This window comes from Mauremys reevesii, linkage group 5 (assembly GCF_016161935.1).
Source record: "Mauremys reevesii isolate NIE-2019 linkage group 5, ASM1616193v1, whole genome shotgun sequence".
In the NCBI taxonomy this organism is placed as follows: Eukaryota; Metazoa; Chordata; order Testudines; family Geoemydidae; genus Mauremys; species Mauremys reevesii.
The window spans coordinates 54,530,661-54,553,504 of NC_052627.1; the positions used below are offsets into that span (position 1 = coordinate 54,530,661).

The following is a 22,844-nucleotide window of genomic DNA, read 5'->3' on the forward strand; positions in this document are numbered from 1 at the left end:
AGAATTTATCTGTGACCAGAAAACCAAAGGCCGTACAAGAACCTTCTGTTTTCCCACCACCAAATGAATACTCCAAATTGTGTATGAAGACCTAAAAGCCAGCAACTATTTCTAACAGGCCCCCAAATCCTACCCAAATGATTTATAAAACAAAATCTATAGACTCAATAAAATTATTCTGACTTGTGATAAAAAGAGTGATGAAATTAAAATCACCCAAAAAGGTTTTCCAACGTGTAATTAGCACCAAAAGTTGTACATCAAAAATGAGGAATTGTCAGACTCAAATGGACCAAAACATTGCCCAAGTTCTTTCTAAACTACCCTATACGCCAGTCAACATATGAAGAAGCAAATCCCTTTACCCCAATTTCAAGTTCTTTACAATGCAACTACTTCCAAGAGAATGATAGGGGATCTGAAAACTTTGCACAAAACCCCATCCTTCCATACACCAATGTCCTCATCATCAGGGGTAGCGGGAGAAATGTAGTTAAAGGGAACTCACCTTAGTTAGAGAAGGGGCCTTTTCTTCACCTGGCACCAGCAGCTTCATCAGACTAGGCCTGTGTCATCTTACACCTCCATCCTGCAAAAACATGCACACAGGCCACAAGATTGAACCCAATGGTAACACAAAAGAAAACAGGGCAACAACCATTGAACCAGTTGTACTAATTACTTTCACCCAACCATTCTTCAGAGAACTATTAGAATCATTCATATCTGCCTGCTCCTTAGATCTACTTCAGCATGTTTTCCTGTTCACATCAGGATAGTCCACATTTTCATCATCTTTTTACTGCTCCTGTGAACAATTTGTATTCTAACCAGAGTTGAAATTCTGAATGTTGTTGCTGGTACAGCACATGATAATGATGTGAATGTAGTAATAAATTAATTGCATTTAGAACTAGTGACAGTACAATTCTAAGGGTCTGTGATTATTATTGCACCCAGATATACTGCAATTATTTAGGAAGCAGATGTGACTGCAGTCTGTCAGTCAAGGTTATTATGTGTGTTTTATGTATGCTTTCTAGAATTAAAACTTTTTTTCCAACACAAATCTTGCTAGCCTCATTTTGATTGTTTAGTCTGTTGGTGTATAGGTTTAAGTGAATTTTACACCTTAAATCCATTATTAGTATCCAGTTACAAGGGGCTGCCTTGTTTGACCTTGGCTTTGTGTTCTTGTTGCCTTGTCTAGTAGGGTGGTCTCAAAATGACATACCTGAAAGGCCAGACCTCCCATTGCAGTGCTCCTGGTTAGCTAATTCATGTGTGGGCAGGGGGGAAGATTTGTGTTTGGTTACTGGAGAAAGTAACCTGAGCGCTATAAACATTGTCCTCGTACATTGGTATACATTTGAAATTACGTGGATTGTGGCAAAGTACATAGTTTTTGGACAAAGGAGGGTTTGTTGTTTGTTTTTAACTATTATCATTGTAGGATTATTTTTAGGTGAACTGGATTCAGTCCAGCATCTTGGCATGTGAGCATCATTACATTTTAAGCATTAGTTTTTCATTCATTGCTAGCATACTGGTGATCGGGTATGCATTTAAGAAACTCAAAGTCTTTGAAAAATTTAATGTCTAATGCATTATTCAGGATATACATTTCATCTCCATACAAATATCATTTATCATTTGTTTCTGACAGTGCCCACTCTGTGCTAGCTGCTTTACAGACACACACAAAAGTGTAATCCATGTCCCAAGAGTTTTAAGTCTAAAAAAGAAAACAAAGATGAAGTGTAAGGCAAATGACAAGACCGTACAAATAAAGTTGTCAAGATGGTTGCCTCTCAATAATACATTTCATAATACAGTGCTGTGAAAGATGTTAGATCTACAGAATATCCTAGTTACCCTCAATCTTGCAATTATCTATCAGCTGTTTCTTGTTAGCACCTTGGTAGAAGTGGGTCTCAGGAGACATGTGAACATGGAGCAAGTAGCAGCTTTGTTTATCGGCTCAGTGAGAACATTCCACATGGACAAACATAGCCAAATGGTGGGTGTTGGTTACAAAGGAGTAACTCAGACATGCAGAATAAGCTTCCTCTGCCAGGGGGAATGTGTTCTGTTCCCCATTCCTAGCAGCAGATCCACACAGCTACCTGCTGCTGCTACCAACTAATGAAGTTACTCTTTTAGCCCAAGTGGTAGAGGTTCAGAGTTTGAATATGGAGGAGATCTGGGGTTTTATCTTTGCTAACCATAATCGGAAGTCATTATATAACCGCCCCATCTGGCAAATTAAAATTTTCCCCACCACTGTGACCTCACAAACAAATTTACAGTATCAACCATTGCAAAGCCCCACTTCAAAACCTCAGGCCATGTGGTTTCTTTAAAATTCTTCCACAATTGACTGTTAGTCAACAGCAGAAGAAACCACCCTTACATTAGGATGTGTGGAGAAAATCCAGCAACATATCCAATGGAGTCTTCTGACCTCACTTTCTAGAGTATGATTGTCTTACATGGCAGTCAGGCTGAGTGAAATCAGAGATGGTTCATTCAGAATTACGGTATCAGATAATTCAATTTACTGTAACAGGAGCTGAGAGAGTAGTTATTCTATCTGATCTATTTGAAGTGGTCTATTTTGGTTGAAGTTAGTGAGTCCTGAGTGAGATTTGGTGAGCATGTATCTGTGCAGAAGACCTAAGCCTGTGCTAGGATGGCAACATAGCAAACTTGCTAGGCAGAGGCCACTTTCAGGCAGAAAGAACCTGAAGCTTACAAGATTAGTGTCACCAGGGAAGAGGCTGCAAGTGCAATAGACAGTCAACTCTCTATTTCTGATAGAAGAGACTGAGTAGGTACCCCTCACAGACTGGGGAACATGGCAAAGAGACATGCAATGAGTATTGAGGATTCTATTGTCAAATATTGTTAGCTGGGTATGCGGAGACAATGAGAATCATTTGGAGAGTTGCCTACTAGGCACACAGTGTTGTGCAGATTTCCTGACACATCTAGACAAACTTCTAGAAGGATGAGGAGGAGCCTGTGGCACTGGCATATACTGGTATAAATGACACAAGGAGGTGTACAAGATTAGTTCCAGAAGTCAATGCTGGATTATTAGGAAGGCTTAAATCCAGGGCTCTATGGTATCTTTCTCTTGCATGCCTCTGGTTCCATGTGATAGACAGGGGAAACTACAGCATCTCATTGTGCAAATGAGATTATGTGTACAGAGGAGATGGTCATATTGTAGGCACTAGAGAAGGGAGAGGCTAATATGGAAGTGATAATTAAAATGGAACCAGACTGCTGGCAAGAAAAATAAAGACGGGTGAAATTAGACTTCTAATCAGAGGAAAGCTGACAGATGCTGAGCTGCACTCCAGTTGGGCAGAATCTTCTGGTGAAGATGTCAATATCAGAAGATACATTAGGTATCTAGTAGAAAAGAAAAGGTCAGAAATTCCAGCTCTGCTAGAAGGAGGATGGCTTGAGGCTGAGGCATCCAATAAGATATTAGGATTTCAGATAAAGAAGATATATAAAAATAGGCACACAATCATAATTAGGCTTGTTTAGATGAACGGTTAGCATATGGTACGCTGGCTGAAAATCTACAGTGCTAGCTTGATGCACATTAACTGTCTGTGTGAACCGTTCTACAGTACCCTAAAAGTTTCTTAGTCCACTGTGATCTATTCGGCTTTGAAATGACAGTAGGTCAATATTACTTATCAGTATGGATGTATACCATATCAGAGTCAGGCATATCTGCACCCATACAAAAAGGAAGGAGACAGGCAATTTAAAAAAAAATCTTATTAAAATGGCACTTTTCAAGAGATAATTGGATCCAAAGATTTACTTGTCACTAATATCAGCAACCGGAAGGTATAATAGCTAATGTTGTGCTTTCTTCATGCTTAGAAGAAGAGGAGAATGATCCTAGCATTTACAGAAAAGTAAAACTTCAGCATCAGGTATATTAGTTAAAATGGTAATTAAAGACAGAATTTCCTATAAAAGAAAACTATGCCTCTCCAACCTATTAGAATTAGAGGGTATTAAGGAAAATATGTTGCCATGATATGAGAAATTAAGTGTTGTCACAGATTAGGACTTGATGAAAAGATAGAGAAAATAAGGAGTAGGAATAAATGCATAAATTTTCAGTATGAACAGAAGTCAGTGGTGGGATGTCCCAAAGACCCACAGTAAAGCTGCACTATTTATTTATTATCTGGGAAAAGGGGTCAACAGCGAAGTGGCAACATTTCTGGAGGACAAAGTTATTTAGGTTAATCAGCAACAGAGAAAATAAGGAGAAATTCTGGAGGAGTGCTTGGTCAGCACAGTGGCAAATGACAAGTGCTAGATAAAACACATTGGAAGGAATCATTTGAACTATGTTCACATGTTGATGGTTTCAAATTAACTAACTCAAGGGAAGAAGCAGGCATCATTATGGACAGTTGAATTAAAACATCTGTAAACATGTTATGTGCTTGTACAACACCTAGCACTATGTGGTCCTAATCCATCACAGGGACTCACAGGCACTTCCATAATACTACTACTACTAATAAAATAATAATTAGCAATTAATAATTAATATGTTAAATTGTGAAAAGTGCTCTGAAACCATTGTGATGAGTGGCTATGATAGAAGGGCAATGAAAATATCATATGGAAAGACTTCCACATATAAAAAGAGGATGTAAAAAACTCACTATTTGATGTGAATACAAGATTAATAAAAGGTGAAATGTTGAGATATATAAAATAAAGAATGGTTTGTGGTAGGTCATTTGGGCACTGCCCTTTGCCTTCATATTACAATAACCAAGAGACATTCAATTAAAATAAACTGGAAGGCAATACATTTACAACTGATAAAAGGACTTTTGTTTATTTTACACAATGCATAATTAACCTATAGAACCCACTACCAAAGATATTGTTGAGGCACAGAGCAGGATTCAAAAGAGCAAACAAACATGTATAGAGATAACATTATTTGTATTATAATGGACCAGGACCCCGTTGTGCTAGGTGCTGTACAAACACAGAACAAAAAACACCCCTGCCCCAAAGAGTTTATAGTCTAAGTAGAAGACAAGTGACAACAGATGGAGACAAACTAGAGTACAAGGAAACTATGAGGCAATATTGGTCAGCAAGAATGGCAGTGCTCTCACCCCAATCATTGTCATTTTTTTTTTTAGGTATCATCATCACCACCACTACACTGGTTAAGGATACTGCCTGCCCATCCCTCCTCCCCCCACAAAGAGAGAGAGAGAGAAAAAAAAAACAACTCTTAGGCTATGTCTGCACTATGGACCTTACAGTGGCAGAGCTGTACCCCTGCAGCTGAGCTGCTGTAAGGTCTCCTGTGTAGCTGCTCTATGCTGGCAGGAGAGAGCTATCCTGCTGGCATAATTTAACCACACCCAACAAGCGGCAGTAGCTGTGTCGGTGGGAGATCATCTCCCACCAATATAGTGCTGACCACACTGGCACTTTTGTTGGTGAAACTTTATTGGTCAGGGGACTGTTTTTTTCACATCCCTGACCGACAAAAGTGTTGCCGACAAAAGTGCTAGTGGGGACAAAGCCTTAAGTTCTTATGCTTCAGGACCTAAATCAAACATTGCCTAGGGTTAGAAAGAAACTCGCCAAACATAGGTACGGAAATCCATTCCTTCCTCTGAATCATCCAGTATTTGCCACAGTCTCATACACGATTCAACTAGACAGACAATTGTTCTGATCTAGTATAGCAATTCCTGAGTTCCTGTTTATTTTTTAAAAAGAGGGCAGTATCTAATACCTAATCAGGTGCTCCATGGACTTTCAAGGAAGAATACTTCCCCATACATTATGATTAGTTTTCACAGTTCTGTACTACAACATGTCTGCAAAGCATCTTTGGGCCAGGCAGGAGTTGTTTTGAGTTGGACTGAGCTCCAAACTTGCTTAACCCTACAAACGTGCTCCATTCAGTTTAACATTCCTTTTTGACACTCTTCTGGGATTTAGGATATCAGAAGAATATTTACAAATTAATTTATTCCAAATAAAGGCTTGTGGCTGGGGCGCTTTATGTCATGGTGATTTGAAGCTAAGGTGAACGCTGTTCCCAAGAACTTCAGCTGTTATATCTTTTAATACAACTGTCTCATATTGTCAGGCATTTGCCATTTTCAGAAAAATGTAAAAATAATATTTAAATGTAGCATTCATGAAGATTTTGGTTAATGAGAGATGGGAATAGAAATACAGTATTAGATCCATTCTCCAAAAAAAGTCCATGTTTGATGGTTCAGACATATACTCTGAAAGCACTTCTTAAAGCTGTCAACAAAATGAGACATTTTATTGGTGAACCCACCAAAGTGGGCCATACAATCTCCTTCTATCCAAAAAGTTACTATCCCTCTAAGTCATTTAAGAGAATGGAAAGTCAGAATTAATGTCTAATTATATTTAGTTTAGTCTTAGAATGCAAAATTCTTATCTCATTTACCTAGCCACATGCAGTTACTATTCCCATAAGAGACACTAAAGAGAAATAAAAGCTCTTAGTAAATACCAGCCTAGAGAGTTTCACTTTACAGAAGTACACCACAAAAAGTCCTTTGTAACCACTATGGAAAAACTGAGGTTTTTTTTTTTATCACAGCACAATCCACTGACTGTAACGGTTTTGTTTTCATTTTCTTACTGTTTCTAACATTGGGTATTAAGGAGCTTTCACTTTTTATCACTTTATAAGGAAAAAACAGTTCAGTTCATCTTTTGACTATTTTCTGAAGCCTGCAGGAAGCCAATTCCTCTGCCATCCCAAAGAAAGTCATACATAATAGAGCAGCTTTAGTCCAGTAAGCCAGTCTTTGCCAATTCATCAGTCAAAGTGTTATGCAAGTGGCCCCCTAAATTGATAAATTCCCACAGTGCCTGTTGACCCAGCTGCCAAGTGCTCATGCAGCAGGTGTTGTTTTCATGACCACCCTGACAGTAATACAAACTGTTTAGCAGTTGCATTGACCTCTTAGCTATTAACATTGATACAGGCTCCACTAGGGACTAGTTTTCAAACATGACAGAATTTCTTAAGACTAGAGGTCATGAACGAGTATACCATATAAGAATAAATTTTATAGGTTGCTGAGTTTAAATCTAAGAACAGTGAGGTTTTTTTCCACATTACTCCCATGTAGTAAATCTGGAGACAAGTAACGAGCTTCTGGCATGTCTCCCAGTACTTAAGGTATATTTTTATTTTAGAAACTGTACTTGAAGAGATGCAATACTTATTCTGTGACAAGTAGTAAATTATAATGAAACAAACATTTTCACTTGCAATTAGCCCTAGAAAAAAGCAAAGTTAGGATACATTTTGTATTAATGTGTGTTTGTCCATCATTTTAATAACTAAATCTAATATTTTGGGGAAGTGAAATATTCTCCTATCCACATAGCAGTGAAACCCTTTGACATCAGAGTCAGGATTTGCATGGGTATGCTCTATTCCTAGAACAAACAGAGATGCATCTTTTGTTTGTTTTATTCACCAAGCATTTTAAAAATATTGTGCCAAATTCAGCCTTGATGGCACTGCATTCACTTCAGTGGAATTACATGAAAGCTGAATTTTGCCTCCTAAATTGTATTGCTCCAAGTGTGCTGAATAGAATAGCAACACACATTGCAATTAAGTCACTCACATTCTGCATGTAGTGGAACTATCAAGAGATTTATTAAAGATGCCATGAAATGACAGATTATTTTAATGTGAATTTTAATTTATTAAAACATGGCTTATATTTGTATTTCTTAACTTGCATTAAATAATAAGAGGCTACTCTTCTATTCCTAGTACAGTAATGCATATGCAAATTATTTTACAATCTTGATGTTTCACTTTGCTGAGTATGTCAGACCTTTATAAGACAATGAGTATCCCGAGACCAAATGCAGCTTTTATTCTATGCTCCATATATCTACAATGATCACATAGAGTCATGAATGTATACTGTAACAAGCAAGATATCTAATACTGTGCTGTTTATATGAATAACTCTTTGAATAACTAGAGTCTGAACAATTCTAGTTACGTAGTAATTAGCGGCAGCTTTTTTGGTTGACTTCCTAGGGTCCAAATCCTACACACAATCAGGTTACTTGAGTGTTTTATAGGGATTAATGAGAGGAGTGAAAGACTCTTTCCCACAGAACATCATTGGGATAGTGAGCAACTCCGTGGCTACAGCTGCCATGTCCTGCAACTTGGAGATTGTGGAGATGTAGGTGATACATGCATGAAGTCACTGACCTTAATCTGGTCCTGGGTCCAAGAAGGGACATTAGGTCAATAACTTTATGGATCGCCATCTATTATCCACATCTGCCCCATCCTCCATGTTCTATGTCAGGAGACACAGAAGAACTACTCATGTGAGCAGAATTACAACATGCTTAAGTGTTGGCATGATCGGCCTTCAGTCAGATCCAGGACTAATTTTACTTTTGTAGGACCCAGTTCAAAACAATTGTTCTGTGCCTGAAAACTTTCTGCTCTTAAAGATCTGAAAATCATAAATTGTAAGTTCTGTGGGGCAGGAACTCTCGCTTATATGTACACATTTGTACACATTCAGCAGTGCTCTGATCTTGAGGAATGCTTTTGGGCTCTACCATAATATACATAAGGAGTATTAGTAAGATTTTTCATATACAACTCAACAATCATAACAGGGTTTTGTTTCACCTGGCTGTTTTAATCAATCTGGTCACTGGGCACTGGGCCCTCTTTGCCAACCTGAATTTTGCCATCTTCCTTTCCACTCCAGCCCAAGTAACTAGTGATGTAATCAATACTGATGAAGCATTACAAGTACAGCTTACTGATAATTAATAAAAAATAAAAAAATTTAGAATAAAAAATCAGAGTTTTATTCACAAGTGTCAACAGCAGAGAGAAATATTTGAAATTGCGTAAGTGGTCAAACAGGCTTAAGTTGATATAAAATACATGATTTCCACTACATTAGAAGAAGAGAGAACTTACCTACCAGTGCTAACACTGATCAAGCTGTTTGATTAAATTAAAAAAAAATCAATTCATGAATATTTTCACAAGTAAAAGTTCTGAGTTCAGTTTCTATCATTTGTAAGGTCAATCTTTACTTCAAAATATTTTTCAGATAACTCAGCACATCTTCATTTTTACATGATTCATTCATACATGCAAGCCAGACATTCAGGCACACAATTTTGAGACACTTTTGGAAAATTTGGCCCACTGTGTCTATCAGAAATTAAGCACATTATAAAGAGGCAATGGGAAGTCTCTCTACCTAGGCCCTGCCTGTGTACTAGCGGATTTTCCTTTATCACCCTTCTTCCTGCCACCACAAGTTATGCTTTTGTTTAATATTAAGTCCTTAAAATGCACTTCTACTCAGAAAAGGGACTTTATTAAACTGCAACCTGATACTCAATGCATCCTCCTATGTTTTATTACTATGATTGCCACTATCCATATAAATACTTAATCCTTGTTTAAAATCCTACTGAGCTCAGACTTCAATGATAACCTGTTGAAATGATTGCCACTAAGCTAATTGTATATTGTACAAAAAAAATTGACAATTACCAGTTTAATTTTTTTCCTTGAATCCCCCTTCTTTTGACACTATGAGAAACAGTCAACGGGAGTACTCAATTTACCCTGTCCGCACAGGCCCATTTTGTATAGTTCCCGCATGTTCCCTCTCAAAACAGTCCTAATCTTTTCATTTGCTCCACACATGAATATTGTTCCAGACCTTGAAATAGTTTTCAGCATCAGGCTCCACACTATTACTTTTTATTTTATTTTTTTTAGATAGGGCAACAAGTGTAGAAGTCAGTATTCATAATAAGGACATAGCACTGATTTATAGAACACTATAACATTTTCAGTACTGTTTTCCATCCCATTCCTAGCATATTACTTGTTTTTGATTCAGCAGAGTTTTCATTGAGCTGTCCAAAAACTACCATGTTCTTTTTCCTAATTTAAAACCCAAGAATGTGTATGAGGAGCTCAAGTTATTTCTTCCAATGTGCATTATCTTATATTTGCCAACATTGAATTTCATTTGCCATCATGCTACCCATTTACCTAGCTTTTTAGATCCTTTGGGAGTTCCTTACAGTCTTCACTAATCTAAGTAATTTTGCTATACAACCAATCCCATCCAGTCTCCCTCTTCAAGCAAGCTCCCATTCCAATAATCAACTTACCCATTTTAGCAGCAAGCCTATGGCTGTCTCAGAAATTAAATTCTCTCAGTGAGAATCCCACCAACCCCCAGCTGCTAAATTCTTCCCTGATGACCAGACCCAGCCACCAAGTTTTCAGCGAGCGACATGTATGGAAATGCCTTCCCCACCACTGGCATCACTTTCAGATGTCATCCCCTTATGGCCCAAATTTTGATTAACAAATCCACCTCACTCAGCTGCCAAACACTGCGGCACTCATTTAGTCCCAATCCATCGAGTGCATACTCCCTTTAAGGCACCTGAAAGTTTCTTAGCATGAGTCACAATATAGCTCAAATAAACACAAAGGTACACCATGAATGTACAGTAAGAGATCAAACATTCAAATGAAAGTTTCTTAGTGATTCTCTCAAGAAAAATACTAGGAAATAAAATGCAAAAATTTATGCTAATACAATGTTAAAGCTGATTATTTAAACGAAAAACACAGAGGCAACTGAAAAATTAAGGATATGACAATAATATGGGTCTATATGCATACAAGTCAAGCCTGCATTTCCTATGAAATTATGTTATTCGTTATATAGGTGGTGGGCTCCATCTCTTCTTTGACAAGAAAAGCATAAGGCTTACGTGTACATGTTTCACAAAATGCCGGTGATGGTGCATGGAATTTTATAAACAAAATATATCAATGAAATGGATGTTTGAGGCCACATGACATGTGAGATCTATAGTTACAGTTACTCCCAAATTAAAATTAAAACCATATTTAATAAATAATAAATAACTACACTTGAACTGTATAATTAATAGAAAATTCTGCAGCTTGGTTTGCTTTACCACTGGAAAAGATTCCACTGAATCTATATCCTGTAGGACTTTTTAATGTATTGTATGATGCATATTATGTTCTTCTAAGACTTCTTAGTTGCCAGAGTGATGAATAAATAATGGATTCCCTGAATTGCATGCCCTTTGAATTAAAGTCATGTAGAAATATATTTTTCTAAAAAAACATATGGTGGCCATGGCTACTGCAGAAAGCATTAGAGTAATTTCTTTAGTGCAGAACATATTCTGTGCTTTTGTAAATATTGAGTGCCATTGAGCATCTAAAATACTTCTATCTAGAAGCTGGCAGAAAAATTACATTACATAAAACCTATGACATACAGAATCCTGCAAGAAATATTGGTGCTCAGCAGTAAATTATTTCTGTCAATTGAACTTGACATCCCTCAAGGTATACTCTCCATATACACTGGTATCAAAACTACAGCAAAGTTTGATTTCATTATGAATGCACAAGGCAAAAAAAAGCTGGATTGTCAAATGGAAGTTGTAGAATGCGGCAGTGATGTTGTTAGATGTTGCAAAATGGCTGCACGAGTCATAACATATGACATAAAATACCTCCACTCAGAGTGCTCTCTGCAGGTAAAAATCAGAAACCAGGCACTTAGCTAAAAGAAAAGCCAACAGAAACAGGAGGCAGAGAGAGTTTCTAGCCTGGAGTATCTGAGCACCTAGAAGAAAAGTCCACATATTCAATGGAAGTCACCCAGCAGGACTAACACCAAGTTTCTGAACAGACGAGACACAGAAAAGCATGATAAGTGGAATTTTAAGGTTTCAACAAGATATACTGTTAATCAGGAAGAGGAGGAAAAGAGTAAAGACACAGAAAGGCTGAGACACCGTCAGCTATTGTAGTTATATCTCTTTGGTACCTCTGCTCTAATTAAATTAATTAACATCCCATTATTGTCTATATAATTTCCTACTGAGTAATGAAAAAACCTTTAGTTATCACTCTAATTTTAAATATTTAGTATTTTTGTGTAAAATATACATTTGCACCCTGTAAAGGCCGGCACTATAGGATCTCGGCTAAAACATCTAAAAAAGGACATTGCTTTAGACATTTAATAGTGAACTAAAAGTGTGCAATCTTGGACTGGCAGGGCAATGTACATGATGAACTAATGGGTCTTTAACTACTGTGCTTCTATGACAGTTGTATGATGCCAAAATTCTAATAAGGGGCTCCCTTAAAAATCATAGAATCGTAGGACTGGAAGGGACCTTGAGAGGTCATCTAGTCCAGTCCCCTGCACTCATGGCAGGACAAGTATTATCTAGACCAACCTTGACAGGTGTTTGTCTAACCTGCTTTTAAATGTTCTGCCTTAGTTGGCAATATATGTGATATTCCTCACCAGACACCATCTTCCTCATCCCTTACCAAAACCACCACTAACTTTGTATTCCCTCCAATTCCCTCACCTCCTAAAGATCCAGCTGTTCCACACTCAATCTATAAATCCTGCTCCCCCCACCCCATATACTTCCCTCTTTCCACCATATTATGGAGTTTTCTCTAAGTGTCTCCCCCTACTTGAATCTCCTTGAACTTCACTGCCTTTTGATTCATTTCAACATCCAGTTCAGAATTGTTCTAAATATTTTTAGCCCTCCAGCCTACCTTATTTCTCTCTATTGCCCTTCCAACTCCATACACTTGCCTAGCAGCAGCTTTCTCTTTCCCTCCAGACAACTATTATTTTATTCTCACTGTTGGTGAGAATCTTCTAAAATCCCTTAGTCTCTTTCAAGTTCTGTCCAAAAATCCCTTTTGTCCCTTTCCTATACTTTTTTCTCTGCTCCTCACCTATTATTATTTAAGTGTAAATTGCCTTGATTTGTCAAGTATCTATTCAGAAATCTAGGCAGCTCCTAACATTTAAACCACATAATTAAAAACCTAAAGTGTTCAATAAAATACTTTGTAATATATATTAAATAAATACAATTGTTCCAAATCAAAGACAGTCTCACAAAAACGAAAGTCACTAACCCTGCCATATTAGGGGACCCTACTTAAATCATCATTCAGCCTCCAGCTCCTCCTCTTATGGACCCCAATTTCTCCAAATGGCTCTGAGACACGATGAACTCTGCAGTGCACGTGAAAGAATACCAGGCTGCAACAGAGTAAGTGTGGAAAGTGAATTCCAGTACCAAGGATGTTTAGCTCACTTAAGCACTGCTGCTGATCTCAGTAGTGGCAGTACAGGCCCAGGGAGAGAGGCAGCCTCTTAGCTAAACAGTTCCAAAACTATTTAGGGCCTTTTAAGATAAAATCAAATTCTTGAGCTCCACCAGGGAAGTGTCTCAGGAGGCAGTTTGTCTCTCAGAGCATTGGTGTTCTGTGCTACCTTCATATGTGGTTTCAATACATATTGTTTAATTCTGAATAATACCTTAGAAGACAGTTTGTATGAAATGATGCATTAGAGAGAAGGTGGGTGAGGTAATATCATTTATTCAACCAACTGTTGTTGGTGAGAGAACAGAAGAGAGATTGGTCCAATAGAAGATATTACCTCACCCACCTTTTCTCTCTAATATCCTGGGACTGACAAGGCTCCATCAACACTGCATACAAAGACGCATTGTACTGTATTTTGCTAAGAACATAAAATGTGTCACATCCTTCTTTGAATGATGGTTATGAGAAAATGACTATTCACTTAGAACCCAATCTTGCTCCCTCTGAAGTCAATGGCAAAACTTGTACTGGTATATGTGACAGATATTGCAACCAGATGCAATATCTTTGGAGACCATATTGTGTTAAGTGTATTAATAGCTTATGTATTACTGTGTGCCAGGGACTGTATGCAATTCCTAGAGAGAGGGTTGCCACAGCTCCTCTAGGAACTAAGAACAGGGGAGAGGTGATTACGGTGAATCACTCAGATTGTAAACACCTCCCACGAAGTACCAACCCTGTAGGATTCTTGCATATCCTAGTTTAAACTGCTTTTCCCAGAAACCAATAGAAATGGCTTATGGTATCAAAATATCGTGTTTCAACTAACTCGGCTTTCTTTCTGATCCAGCAGATGGACAGGACCGTCTGTCCCAGGAGCCCCCAACCCTTATGGAAGGGTTGGAAAGACTTGGCCTACTATGGCCCAGTAAGACTGATGGATGACCTCTAGCAAGCTTTTAGCATGTGCATAGGAACTTGAATTGTTTTATATGCTTTCTATGTAAAGTTTTTACCTTAAGAATAAATGTGCTTGTTTAGAAAGAGCTGTGTGGTAACTGCTGGCATTACAGTGATCATAGCCCTCAGGAAGAAAGCAAAGCATAGGGGCTGGCCTTTAGGCAGACTGGCTTGCTGGGAATATCACAGTGAAAGGCAGGGAGCTGTGCAACCTTAAAACGGCTGGGCAGGAGAGAGAGAGAGAGAGAAGTCACCACCCAAGAGAGGTGATAACTGGGATCTGCAAACCCTTGAAGGACCATGGAGGGGGAATATGGGCGACATTATCCTGAAACTGTGACAGTTACCAATGAGAAAAGGAGCATGCCTCTATTAAGAAAAAAGTACAGTCTGCATTCCATGTTCACTGTCAACAATTACAGTCTGAATGCAGGAAAAGGAATTATGTGATTCATGATAAGGTCTTTAAAAGATTTCAACTGACAGTATTCTTATAATCCTTTTATGTGAAAAGAGATTTGTTTTCACTTACAGTATTCACATGTTTTCTATACAAAACTGTACGCTTTTCTATATGGGCCATTTTAAACAGCTTTCTTTAGAGGAAAAAAACAAGTTTTTTTCTTTCACGTGTGAAAGCATTATCTCTCCTTGACCCTGATTTTTAAATAAGTAATTGGCTCGTATATTTTTCTACAGACCTTTAGTCCCTGAAGAATGCAAAAGAACAGCTCAGTCTGCACAGATACTGACGTCTGAATGCTCCAGGCACTGTCGGAATGGGCACTGCACTCCAACTGGAAAATGCTGCTGTAATCAAGGCTGGGAAGGAGAATTCTGCAGAACTGGTTAGTATTTAGGTTCATGGCAATGAGTGAAAATAGCAATTACCTACCCCAAAAATTGCCTTTAATGACTTGCTGAAATAAAATCTTTGATAAAGCAAATTTACTGTAGCTTCTAGAAGCACAGAACAAACAGGCGCTTTGATACCATGGTGATGGGTGAAGTAGAAGACTAGATGAAAGATCTACAATAAGTAATATTTAAGGCTACAATGTGAGATCCTTAAGTAGAGCATGTAGAGTTCCATTAATTAATTATAGACTACAATATACTCCTATTTTACCTTTCAACCATGTTGTAAAATACAAAGGAAATTCTAGTAATATAAATCAGGAATCAGATTTCAAGAGACATTTAGGTGCCTTATTCTCACTGAAATCAAAGAGAATTAGGCAACTAAATACAGTATCTTGAAAAATCTGGTCCTAAATCCCTGAACCTATAGTCTCCCCGCACATAGAATTACCGCTGACTTAAATAAGCGTTACCTGCTGAGAAGGGGCTGCAGGATCTGTCCCTACAATTATTCTTTTGCATACTTTAAAGTCAGCCAGTTTGATATGGTCTTTTATTAAAATGCCTTTGCTTTTTTATTTTATTTTCCACTATAAGATACTGTAAGTCTAGTTAATGTATTGATTAAAGAGAATTTCAGCACAAGATATAACTGATGATTGTAAAATGTTTATAATCCACTGGGAAAATTCTCTGGGTTATAAACACTTACATATCTTAAATCCATCAAATTGTTGCCAAGCCTTTTTTTTTTAAAATCTATATTCCAACTTTTTTCTGCGACTCAGTACTTTGCTCTGGTGTGTCATCAAAGGAGGCAAAAGTTAATGAACAAACCCTAATCCCAGAGCCAGGCTGATGTCTGAGCTGATGGATGGCTCAGACAAGGATGTGGGTATACAATAAAAAGCAAGTAAGACAGATGATGGCAGCACAGCACTAGATGGGAAGAGAATCCCATAGAGCAGCACAAAAGGGAAGACCCTCTGCACAGAAGCCCTAAAATCTGCAAGTCTGTACTCTGGACAGTACCCCTTCCACTTTCCCTCCAGGAAGAAGCACTCCAGTGTGAATCTAGTGGAGTCCTTAATCACCTCTCCCCATCTCGCTGTAGCATGATCTGATATAGTCCAGTACTTGCAATTTAGGAAAGAGCAAGGATTCTCTCTTTACTACATGTCAGACTACACTTAGCAATGGTGCTCAGATCTCTGGATGGGACCTTGTGCCACTAACGTATTCTAAATAATAAAAGTAATAATTGGGAGGCAATAATCTGGTTCTAAGAGGGCCTTATAGTGAAAAATAGAAATTATTAATGAAAACCAAGAGATCTGACTTTTTACACAGCTATTTTGTCTTAGACACCATTAAATATCATCAGGGTGGCATCAGCATGACAAAAAACATCTGAATATTTTCATCATAATACTGCCCACAAAGGGTTAAAAAAAGTTACACACTTGCAGTTACTTATTGTCGGTTTGGCTAATATTAGTTAGAACTCAATATAATATTTACAGTTAAAAATTCTCTGGAAATTCTGAGTAACTGAGTAATAAAGAATTGCAGTGGTAAACGTTCAGGGATCTTTTAAAGAGACACTAAGTGCCTAAGGCCCAGATTTTTCAAGATATTTAGGGATTGACTGTCAATGGGATTTAAGCTGCTAAATGACTAAATCACTTTTAAGAAAGTGATTTAAGATCCTAAATCAGTTAGGTGTTGCTATGAGGAGCACTGCAAGACCTAAATACCTTTTAAAATGACCTTCCTAATGACTTAGGAACCCAAGTCCCATTTTTAAAAGTGACTTTGGGCCAGATTTTTAAAAGTATTTAGGTGTTGCTTTGCTAGCATTGTAATGTCTAACTGACAGATGCCTAAGGGTACGTCCAGACTACCCGCCAGATCGGCGGGTAGCGATCGATCTATCGGGGATCAATATATCGTGTCTCATCTAGACGCGATATATCGATCCCTGAACGCGCTCCCGTCAATTCCGGAACTCCACCAAGGCGAGTGGCAGAAACGGAGTCGACGGGGGAGCCGCGGCCGTCAATCCCTTGCCATGAGGATGGGAGGTAAGTCAAAATAAGATACGTTTACTTCAGCTACACTATTCCCATAGCTGAAGTTGCGTATCTTACATCGACCCCCCCATCCTCCAGTGTAGACCAGGCCCAAGTCTCACTGAAAGTCAATGGGACTTAGGTGCCAAGTCACTTTTGAAAATGAGATTTAGGTACCTAAGTCAGGGAGAATAATGCCTAAATACCTTTATAAACCTGAACTCTAGATTTCCAAGTGCCTAACTCACTTTTTAAAATGAGACCGAGGAGCCTAAGTCAATTAAACACTTTTGAAAATTTTGCCATAAGTCAAATAGCTATTTATTTTCACAATCCATTACTTGTGAGGTCCTCTTAGAAGCATGAAAACAGTATTTATTTCCTTCATAGGTCTGGGTATTCATTCTGCAACTTTTTTTTAGCACCAGTTTGGTCTTTGGGGATGTTAACTCCTTCATACTCCATACTTTTAATTTTTTTTTCTTATCATCACAGTCACTGGTGTTAAGTAGGTCTCATGTTGTGTGCATGCCTTTGATTTTTCTATTTCTTAGTAAGATTCTCAACATGAATTAGAATACTTTTTTCCCCCACAGCAAAATGTGATCCAGCATGTCGACATGGAGGTGTCTGTGTAAGACCCAATAAGTGCTTGTGTAAAAAAGGATATCTTGGCCCTCAATGTGAACAAGTGGATAGAAACATCCGAAGAGTGACAAGGGCAGGTATTCTTGATCAGATTATAGACATGACATCCTATTTGCTGGATCTAACCAGCTACATTGTATAGTTTCTGGGACTATTTGGATACTACATTTTCAATGGGCATTTATTTTGAATCCTGTCATTTTAAAAGGACTGTTATCCTGCTATAAACACCGGTGATTCAATTTACTTTTATTAATTTAACTATAATTTCCAGACATGTGCAGAAAATTTTTTTTCATGTGTGTATATATATCCATACATCAGCACAGATGTATAGATATACAACACACGCAAAACCCCATCATAAGTGTGGTTGCATAACCAGTGGAATTTTTTAAATATATTTCTTCACGTGAAATAGTTTACACAGTGTTTCCACTTAAACCACATTTTCATCAAAGGACTCTTATGATGTCATAATGGATTCTTTGACATCCCAGCAATTTTACATCTGTAACTATCTGATTATAACAATAAAGAGAGGAGTTTTGAAACATTACTGTACAAACTGCTGGATTTAATTAAATTTAGTTATAACAGTTTTTAAGGTGAAATGAACTACACTATGAGATAATATTTCCAAACTCCTTAATGCATTCCTAAATAGGCAATTCATTGTAAGATTGTAACCTTCACCTTCATCAATGTATCTCTATTACAGAATGTTATGCACTTACTTCTTTATCTGGCATAGATGCAGAAATCTGGTTATCGCAACTTAATATCAAGATTGTTTCAAGTGTTCAATAATTAAATTATATCAACATATTTCAAAACCAGTCATCCTAGAAGGTCTGCTTTTTATCATATATTTTATTTAACATTGGGCACTGGGTTCATGTTACATATTTATATTATTTTATTTTATTTTTATAATATAGACATCACCTAGATGAAACAGCTTTACCATGTCCTGTAAAATACTAAAGTTACATTTTTCACCAACTTAATTGGAATGACGGGGAATGAGAGAGCAAACACTCTTAAATGTGTTGTGGATCTAATCTAGACATGTATCCTTGTGTCAACATATATTCCTTTACGACGGATGAAAAAGCAACCACCAATCAATCTTTGTAGAATTCCAGCATATCATAAAAATGTTTATAAAAAGTGCTTTTCACTGTAACAGGACTGCCCAGATCATACATGATTAGACTGTTACAGATTTCACACTGAATGGAACTTCACTGGACAAGAGCTCACTTTAGCAGATCTTGGCTACATAAGGTGTCACTTGTACAAAACATTATATGACAATTATTGCCAAATATGGTTTTAAATGTAAATGTTCCTTGAAGAGTTAACAAAAAATGAATTTTTGTAAATGTATTAATAAATTTGGTGTACATGCTGTATTCAGGTTTTTAAAGCATTAGTTAATATTTTAACTATAGACACCTTCAGACCAGGGGACCACCCCCAATCCACCCCTGCCCCTTGATCCCCTGTGATGTGTGGCCAGATCTGTGTGTTCATACCTATCATATATAAGGTTTCCTTTGCACTACTGCCTTACAGAAAAACTTACCTACAAAGAGAGAACAGAACAACCACAGTGTTCTCATCATAGTCCTATAACCTGCTGTTCCTATATCAACAGTGGATAGTGGTTTAAGCCATGCAGTCTAACATAGTCCAGCAAGATTTCTCACCAGTACGAAAATGACCTCTATAGGACAGTGACTTGTAACTAATTTTCCATTAATGGATGTCTTCAGTCTATTAGTTTAATACATCTGAAATTTGCAAGGAAGGCAAGCCTGATATTTGTCCCAATCTGTGTTAAGAGACTGGCTAAAGTGAACAGAAAGCTACTCTTGCCTTCCATATACGATTACTTGGGTTTCAGCTGACCTCGTGCCAAATGGAAATTGGTTGAGAAATCTTGGTTGAGTGCTTAGTGAACAATAGTCTGCATTAAAAAGTGCATGCATAATTTTGCACAACGTAGATTCAAGTGACAGTCTATTCAAAGAAGTCTCAGGATTAAATGAGCATGGAGACCAAATTGCCCTCTTACCCCAGAAAAGGGTGGTCCCTTCTAGTCACACTAACACTTCATTGGCTAAGCAGTGTGACAAATCTTGCAATGAACCCTGCAGTAGCCTGCATCTGTAGGTTAATAGCAGCTCTTTGTCTCCACTGCTTTCTGCCTATAGTCTTTTTACTGAATTCCATCACAAAAAGTTTTACAATTAAAAAAAATGTCCTGACAACCATTTTTGTAAATTGACCTTACCAACTAATCTTCCCTTATTCAACGTGGGTGACATTAACAAAATGTGAACTTCTGGTGAATGAGCCAGCTGTCTAAATCTGTCAAATTGTGCAGTTTTATTATGCATTATACTATTCATAGAGTCAGCAAAACAAGAATAAAGTTACTGCAGTATTATGTGTAACATTTAAATATCCAACCCAACTAGCACTTTTTTCACTTCCTTTAACAAAAGTAATTCTGAGCTGTAACTTACAGACTAACACAGCTACCCCTCTGAAACCTGTTTATATCAGCAGTGACTCTTAAATATTTTCCGTACCTAACTGAAGAGGAATGATACACCATTTTTACTAGTCACTGTCAAGTTCTTTGAAAAGAACTGAGCCTTAAGTGACATTATCTATTTTGGTAAAAGACTAAATTCTTCTAGTAAGAAGTTATCCAGAGTCACGGATGTTAGCTTATAACAACAAAATGTCTAGTATCCAGATGGCCCCTAGTTACTGTTACTGGTGAAAAGAAACGTCAGCACTCCATTAAAGATTGAGGGTAAAATCCTGGCCTCATCAAAATCAATGACAAAACACCCGTTTGACAGAAGTGGGGCAGGATTCCATCCTAAAAATGTAAACATCCATATCAATTTATAAAATAAAATCAATTTGACCCATTCCAGAAAGATTGCAACACTTATTACTAAGAACCGGTCTAAAATATCGGGAGTGAGGGGAAAGAGGGGAGATAGAGAGGAGTTTGTGTTTCACTGCATTATTAAACATCTTTTCCATCCTGTGGAAGCAGGCCTCTCTCCATTAAGCCCCTAAGGGTGTGTAACATAACATGAGGACTGTCCATTTGAAACAAGTTTGAACTGCATATTTTTCATTAGAAGTTTGAACTGCATATTTTTCAAAAGAAATTACACTAAATATTGAAAGGGGCAAGTAAACTAAGGTCACTCTCCTCTCACCTTTTCCTGACCTGACAGTCTAAAATGTCAAAGAAGTTTGACTGCAGAGAACTGACATGCAAAAATTAAATTATTTCTGTAGCACTCTTATTGCTAGTTAGCCATTCTTATTTATTCAGTAAGAGTTTTCCAGCATAAAAAACAGAGCTTCCAAATGAAACTGGCTAAACGGGGCAATCAACTAAGGAGACCAAGTAGGGTTTTTTGCATGTACTTGAGTTTCTCTCTCCTCTCTACTGTCTTTTATTTTAATAAGGTCATTATGAAACACATCCATGCCTTTGTTTCCAACACAATATACATTTCAAACATTCCTTCAGGTGTCTTTCCCCTCAAAGAAGAAAAAATGTATTTATATCAACATAGCTCTACTCTAGCTTCCAGCTGGATTGTACCCACTTATATTTCTCATTTTACCACTTTACACTGGGGAACTCTCTTTCCACTCCCTGAAAAAAATAGCATACACCACTGATCAGGTGGAAGGTCTAATATTTGCATATTCATTGAACCATCTTCTCTACTCCACATATGACAGTATGAGATGCAAAGACTTGTTCTGTTAAGAATTTGCCATAAAACTAGCCCCAAATTGTTCTATTTTCTGGTCACAAAAGTCATTAAGCTGATTTTTCTGACTTGTCCAACTGAAAATATTAGCCTAAAACCAACCCTCAGATTGGCACAAAACGTCTTCCATTGGTTTTAAGGGAACTACATGTGCCCATCAAATAGAAGATGTTGGCCCACAGTGTCCACAAGTTCTCAGAGGTTACTGTGTTCAACTCATCCAAATTATCCAAATATCAATATCAGGGAGAACTATTCTCTACTAGCAGCGGCAGCGGCTCAAGGCACCAGTGCTTTAAGCGCGTGCCTGGGGCGGCAAGCCGCAGTGGGCACCCTATCAGTCCCTGCGAGGGTGGCAGTCAGGCAGCCTTCAGTGGCACGCCTGCACGAGGTCCACTGGTCCCGCGGATTCGGCGGCAGGTACGCCAAAGCTGCGGGACTGGGTACCTCCTGCAGGCAAGCCGCCGAAGGCTGCCTGACTGCCATGCTTGGGGAGGCAAAAAAGCTAGAGCCGCCCCTGACTGGCAGCCATGATAACTTCAGCATCTTTTGCTTCTCCCATTCACTTCTGTTAATTTTGGCGTGATAGCGCTTTCCTCATAGCAAAGATTGGTATTTCCATGCTGTTTCTGCTCACTATTTTTTAATCCATATTATAGACAGATGCCTCACTAAAGTGGCCTTCCCATGGCACGTTACATGCAGAATTTAAACAAAATACTGGTATTTTTAAGTGATAGTTTTGATTATTCTGCCTGTGTTATTTTTCTAGTGGATTGGTTTGGGGTTTTTTTCCACTTCTAATACTGTAGCTTGGTTGCCAGTGGTCATTCACTATGTGCTGTGGTTCGGGAGTAGCAGTCTCATGTCCCTCACTCTTAGATCATGAAGCTCAGTTGTGTCAAGGAGATAACCAGCTTGAGCTAGGCAGTTATTTATTATACAGTCAAACTGCCAGGTAGTTCAAAAAACAGCACTGGCATCAGCTTTGAAGGGGATTGTTTCCGGTTTAGTCATCAGAACCCTCAAATGAGAAACAGAAGGGGATTCCCCAGAATGAAGGCATGGGGATCCTCACAATTCTCTCTTTCCCTAGCATTGGATTACAAACAAGAATGAAGCTAAATTGCACACGTGTGTGCCTGAGGCCCCAATCCTGCACAC

The 22,844-nt window shown here is 38.0% G+C and overlaps 1 protein-coding gene and 1 long non-coding RNA gene across 5 annotated transcripts in view; one reads left to right on the forward strand and one right to left on the reverse strand.

Moving 5' to 3' along the window:
- LOC120405665 (hedgehog interacting protein) overlaps positions 1-22,844 on the forward strand; it is a 106,862-nt gene that overhangs the window by 79,815 nt on the left and 4,203 nt on the right. The window contains exons 12-15 of one of the 4 annotated variants that reach the window (XM_039539355.1): positions 14,975-15,123; positions 17,805-17,933; positions 18,611-18,708; positions 18,798-19,453. In XM_039539355.1, coding sequence (XP_039395289.1) covers positions 14,975-15,123; positions 17,805-17,933; positions 18,611-18,666 — 334 coding nt within the window. In that variant the 3' untranslated portion in view covers positions 18,667-18,708; positions 18,798-19,453. Of the gene's footprint in view, positions 1-14,974; positions 15,124-17,804; positions 18,709-18,797; positions 19,454-22,844 lie in introns of those variants that run through there. The other 3 variants (XR_005598756.1, XM_039539357.1, XM_039539356.1) reach the window with 3 other exon arrangements.
- LOC120405668 overlaps positions 1-22,844 on the reverse strand; it is a 66,155-nt gene that overhangs the window by 3,837 nt on the left and 39,474 nt on the right. The window contains exon 3 of the long non-coding RNA XR_005598758.1: positions 509-589. This is a non-coding gene — a long non-coding RNA (uncharacterized LOC120405668). The remainder of the gene's footprint in view (positions 1-508; positions 590-22,844) is intronic.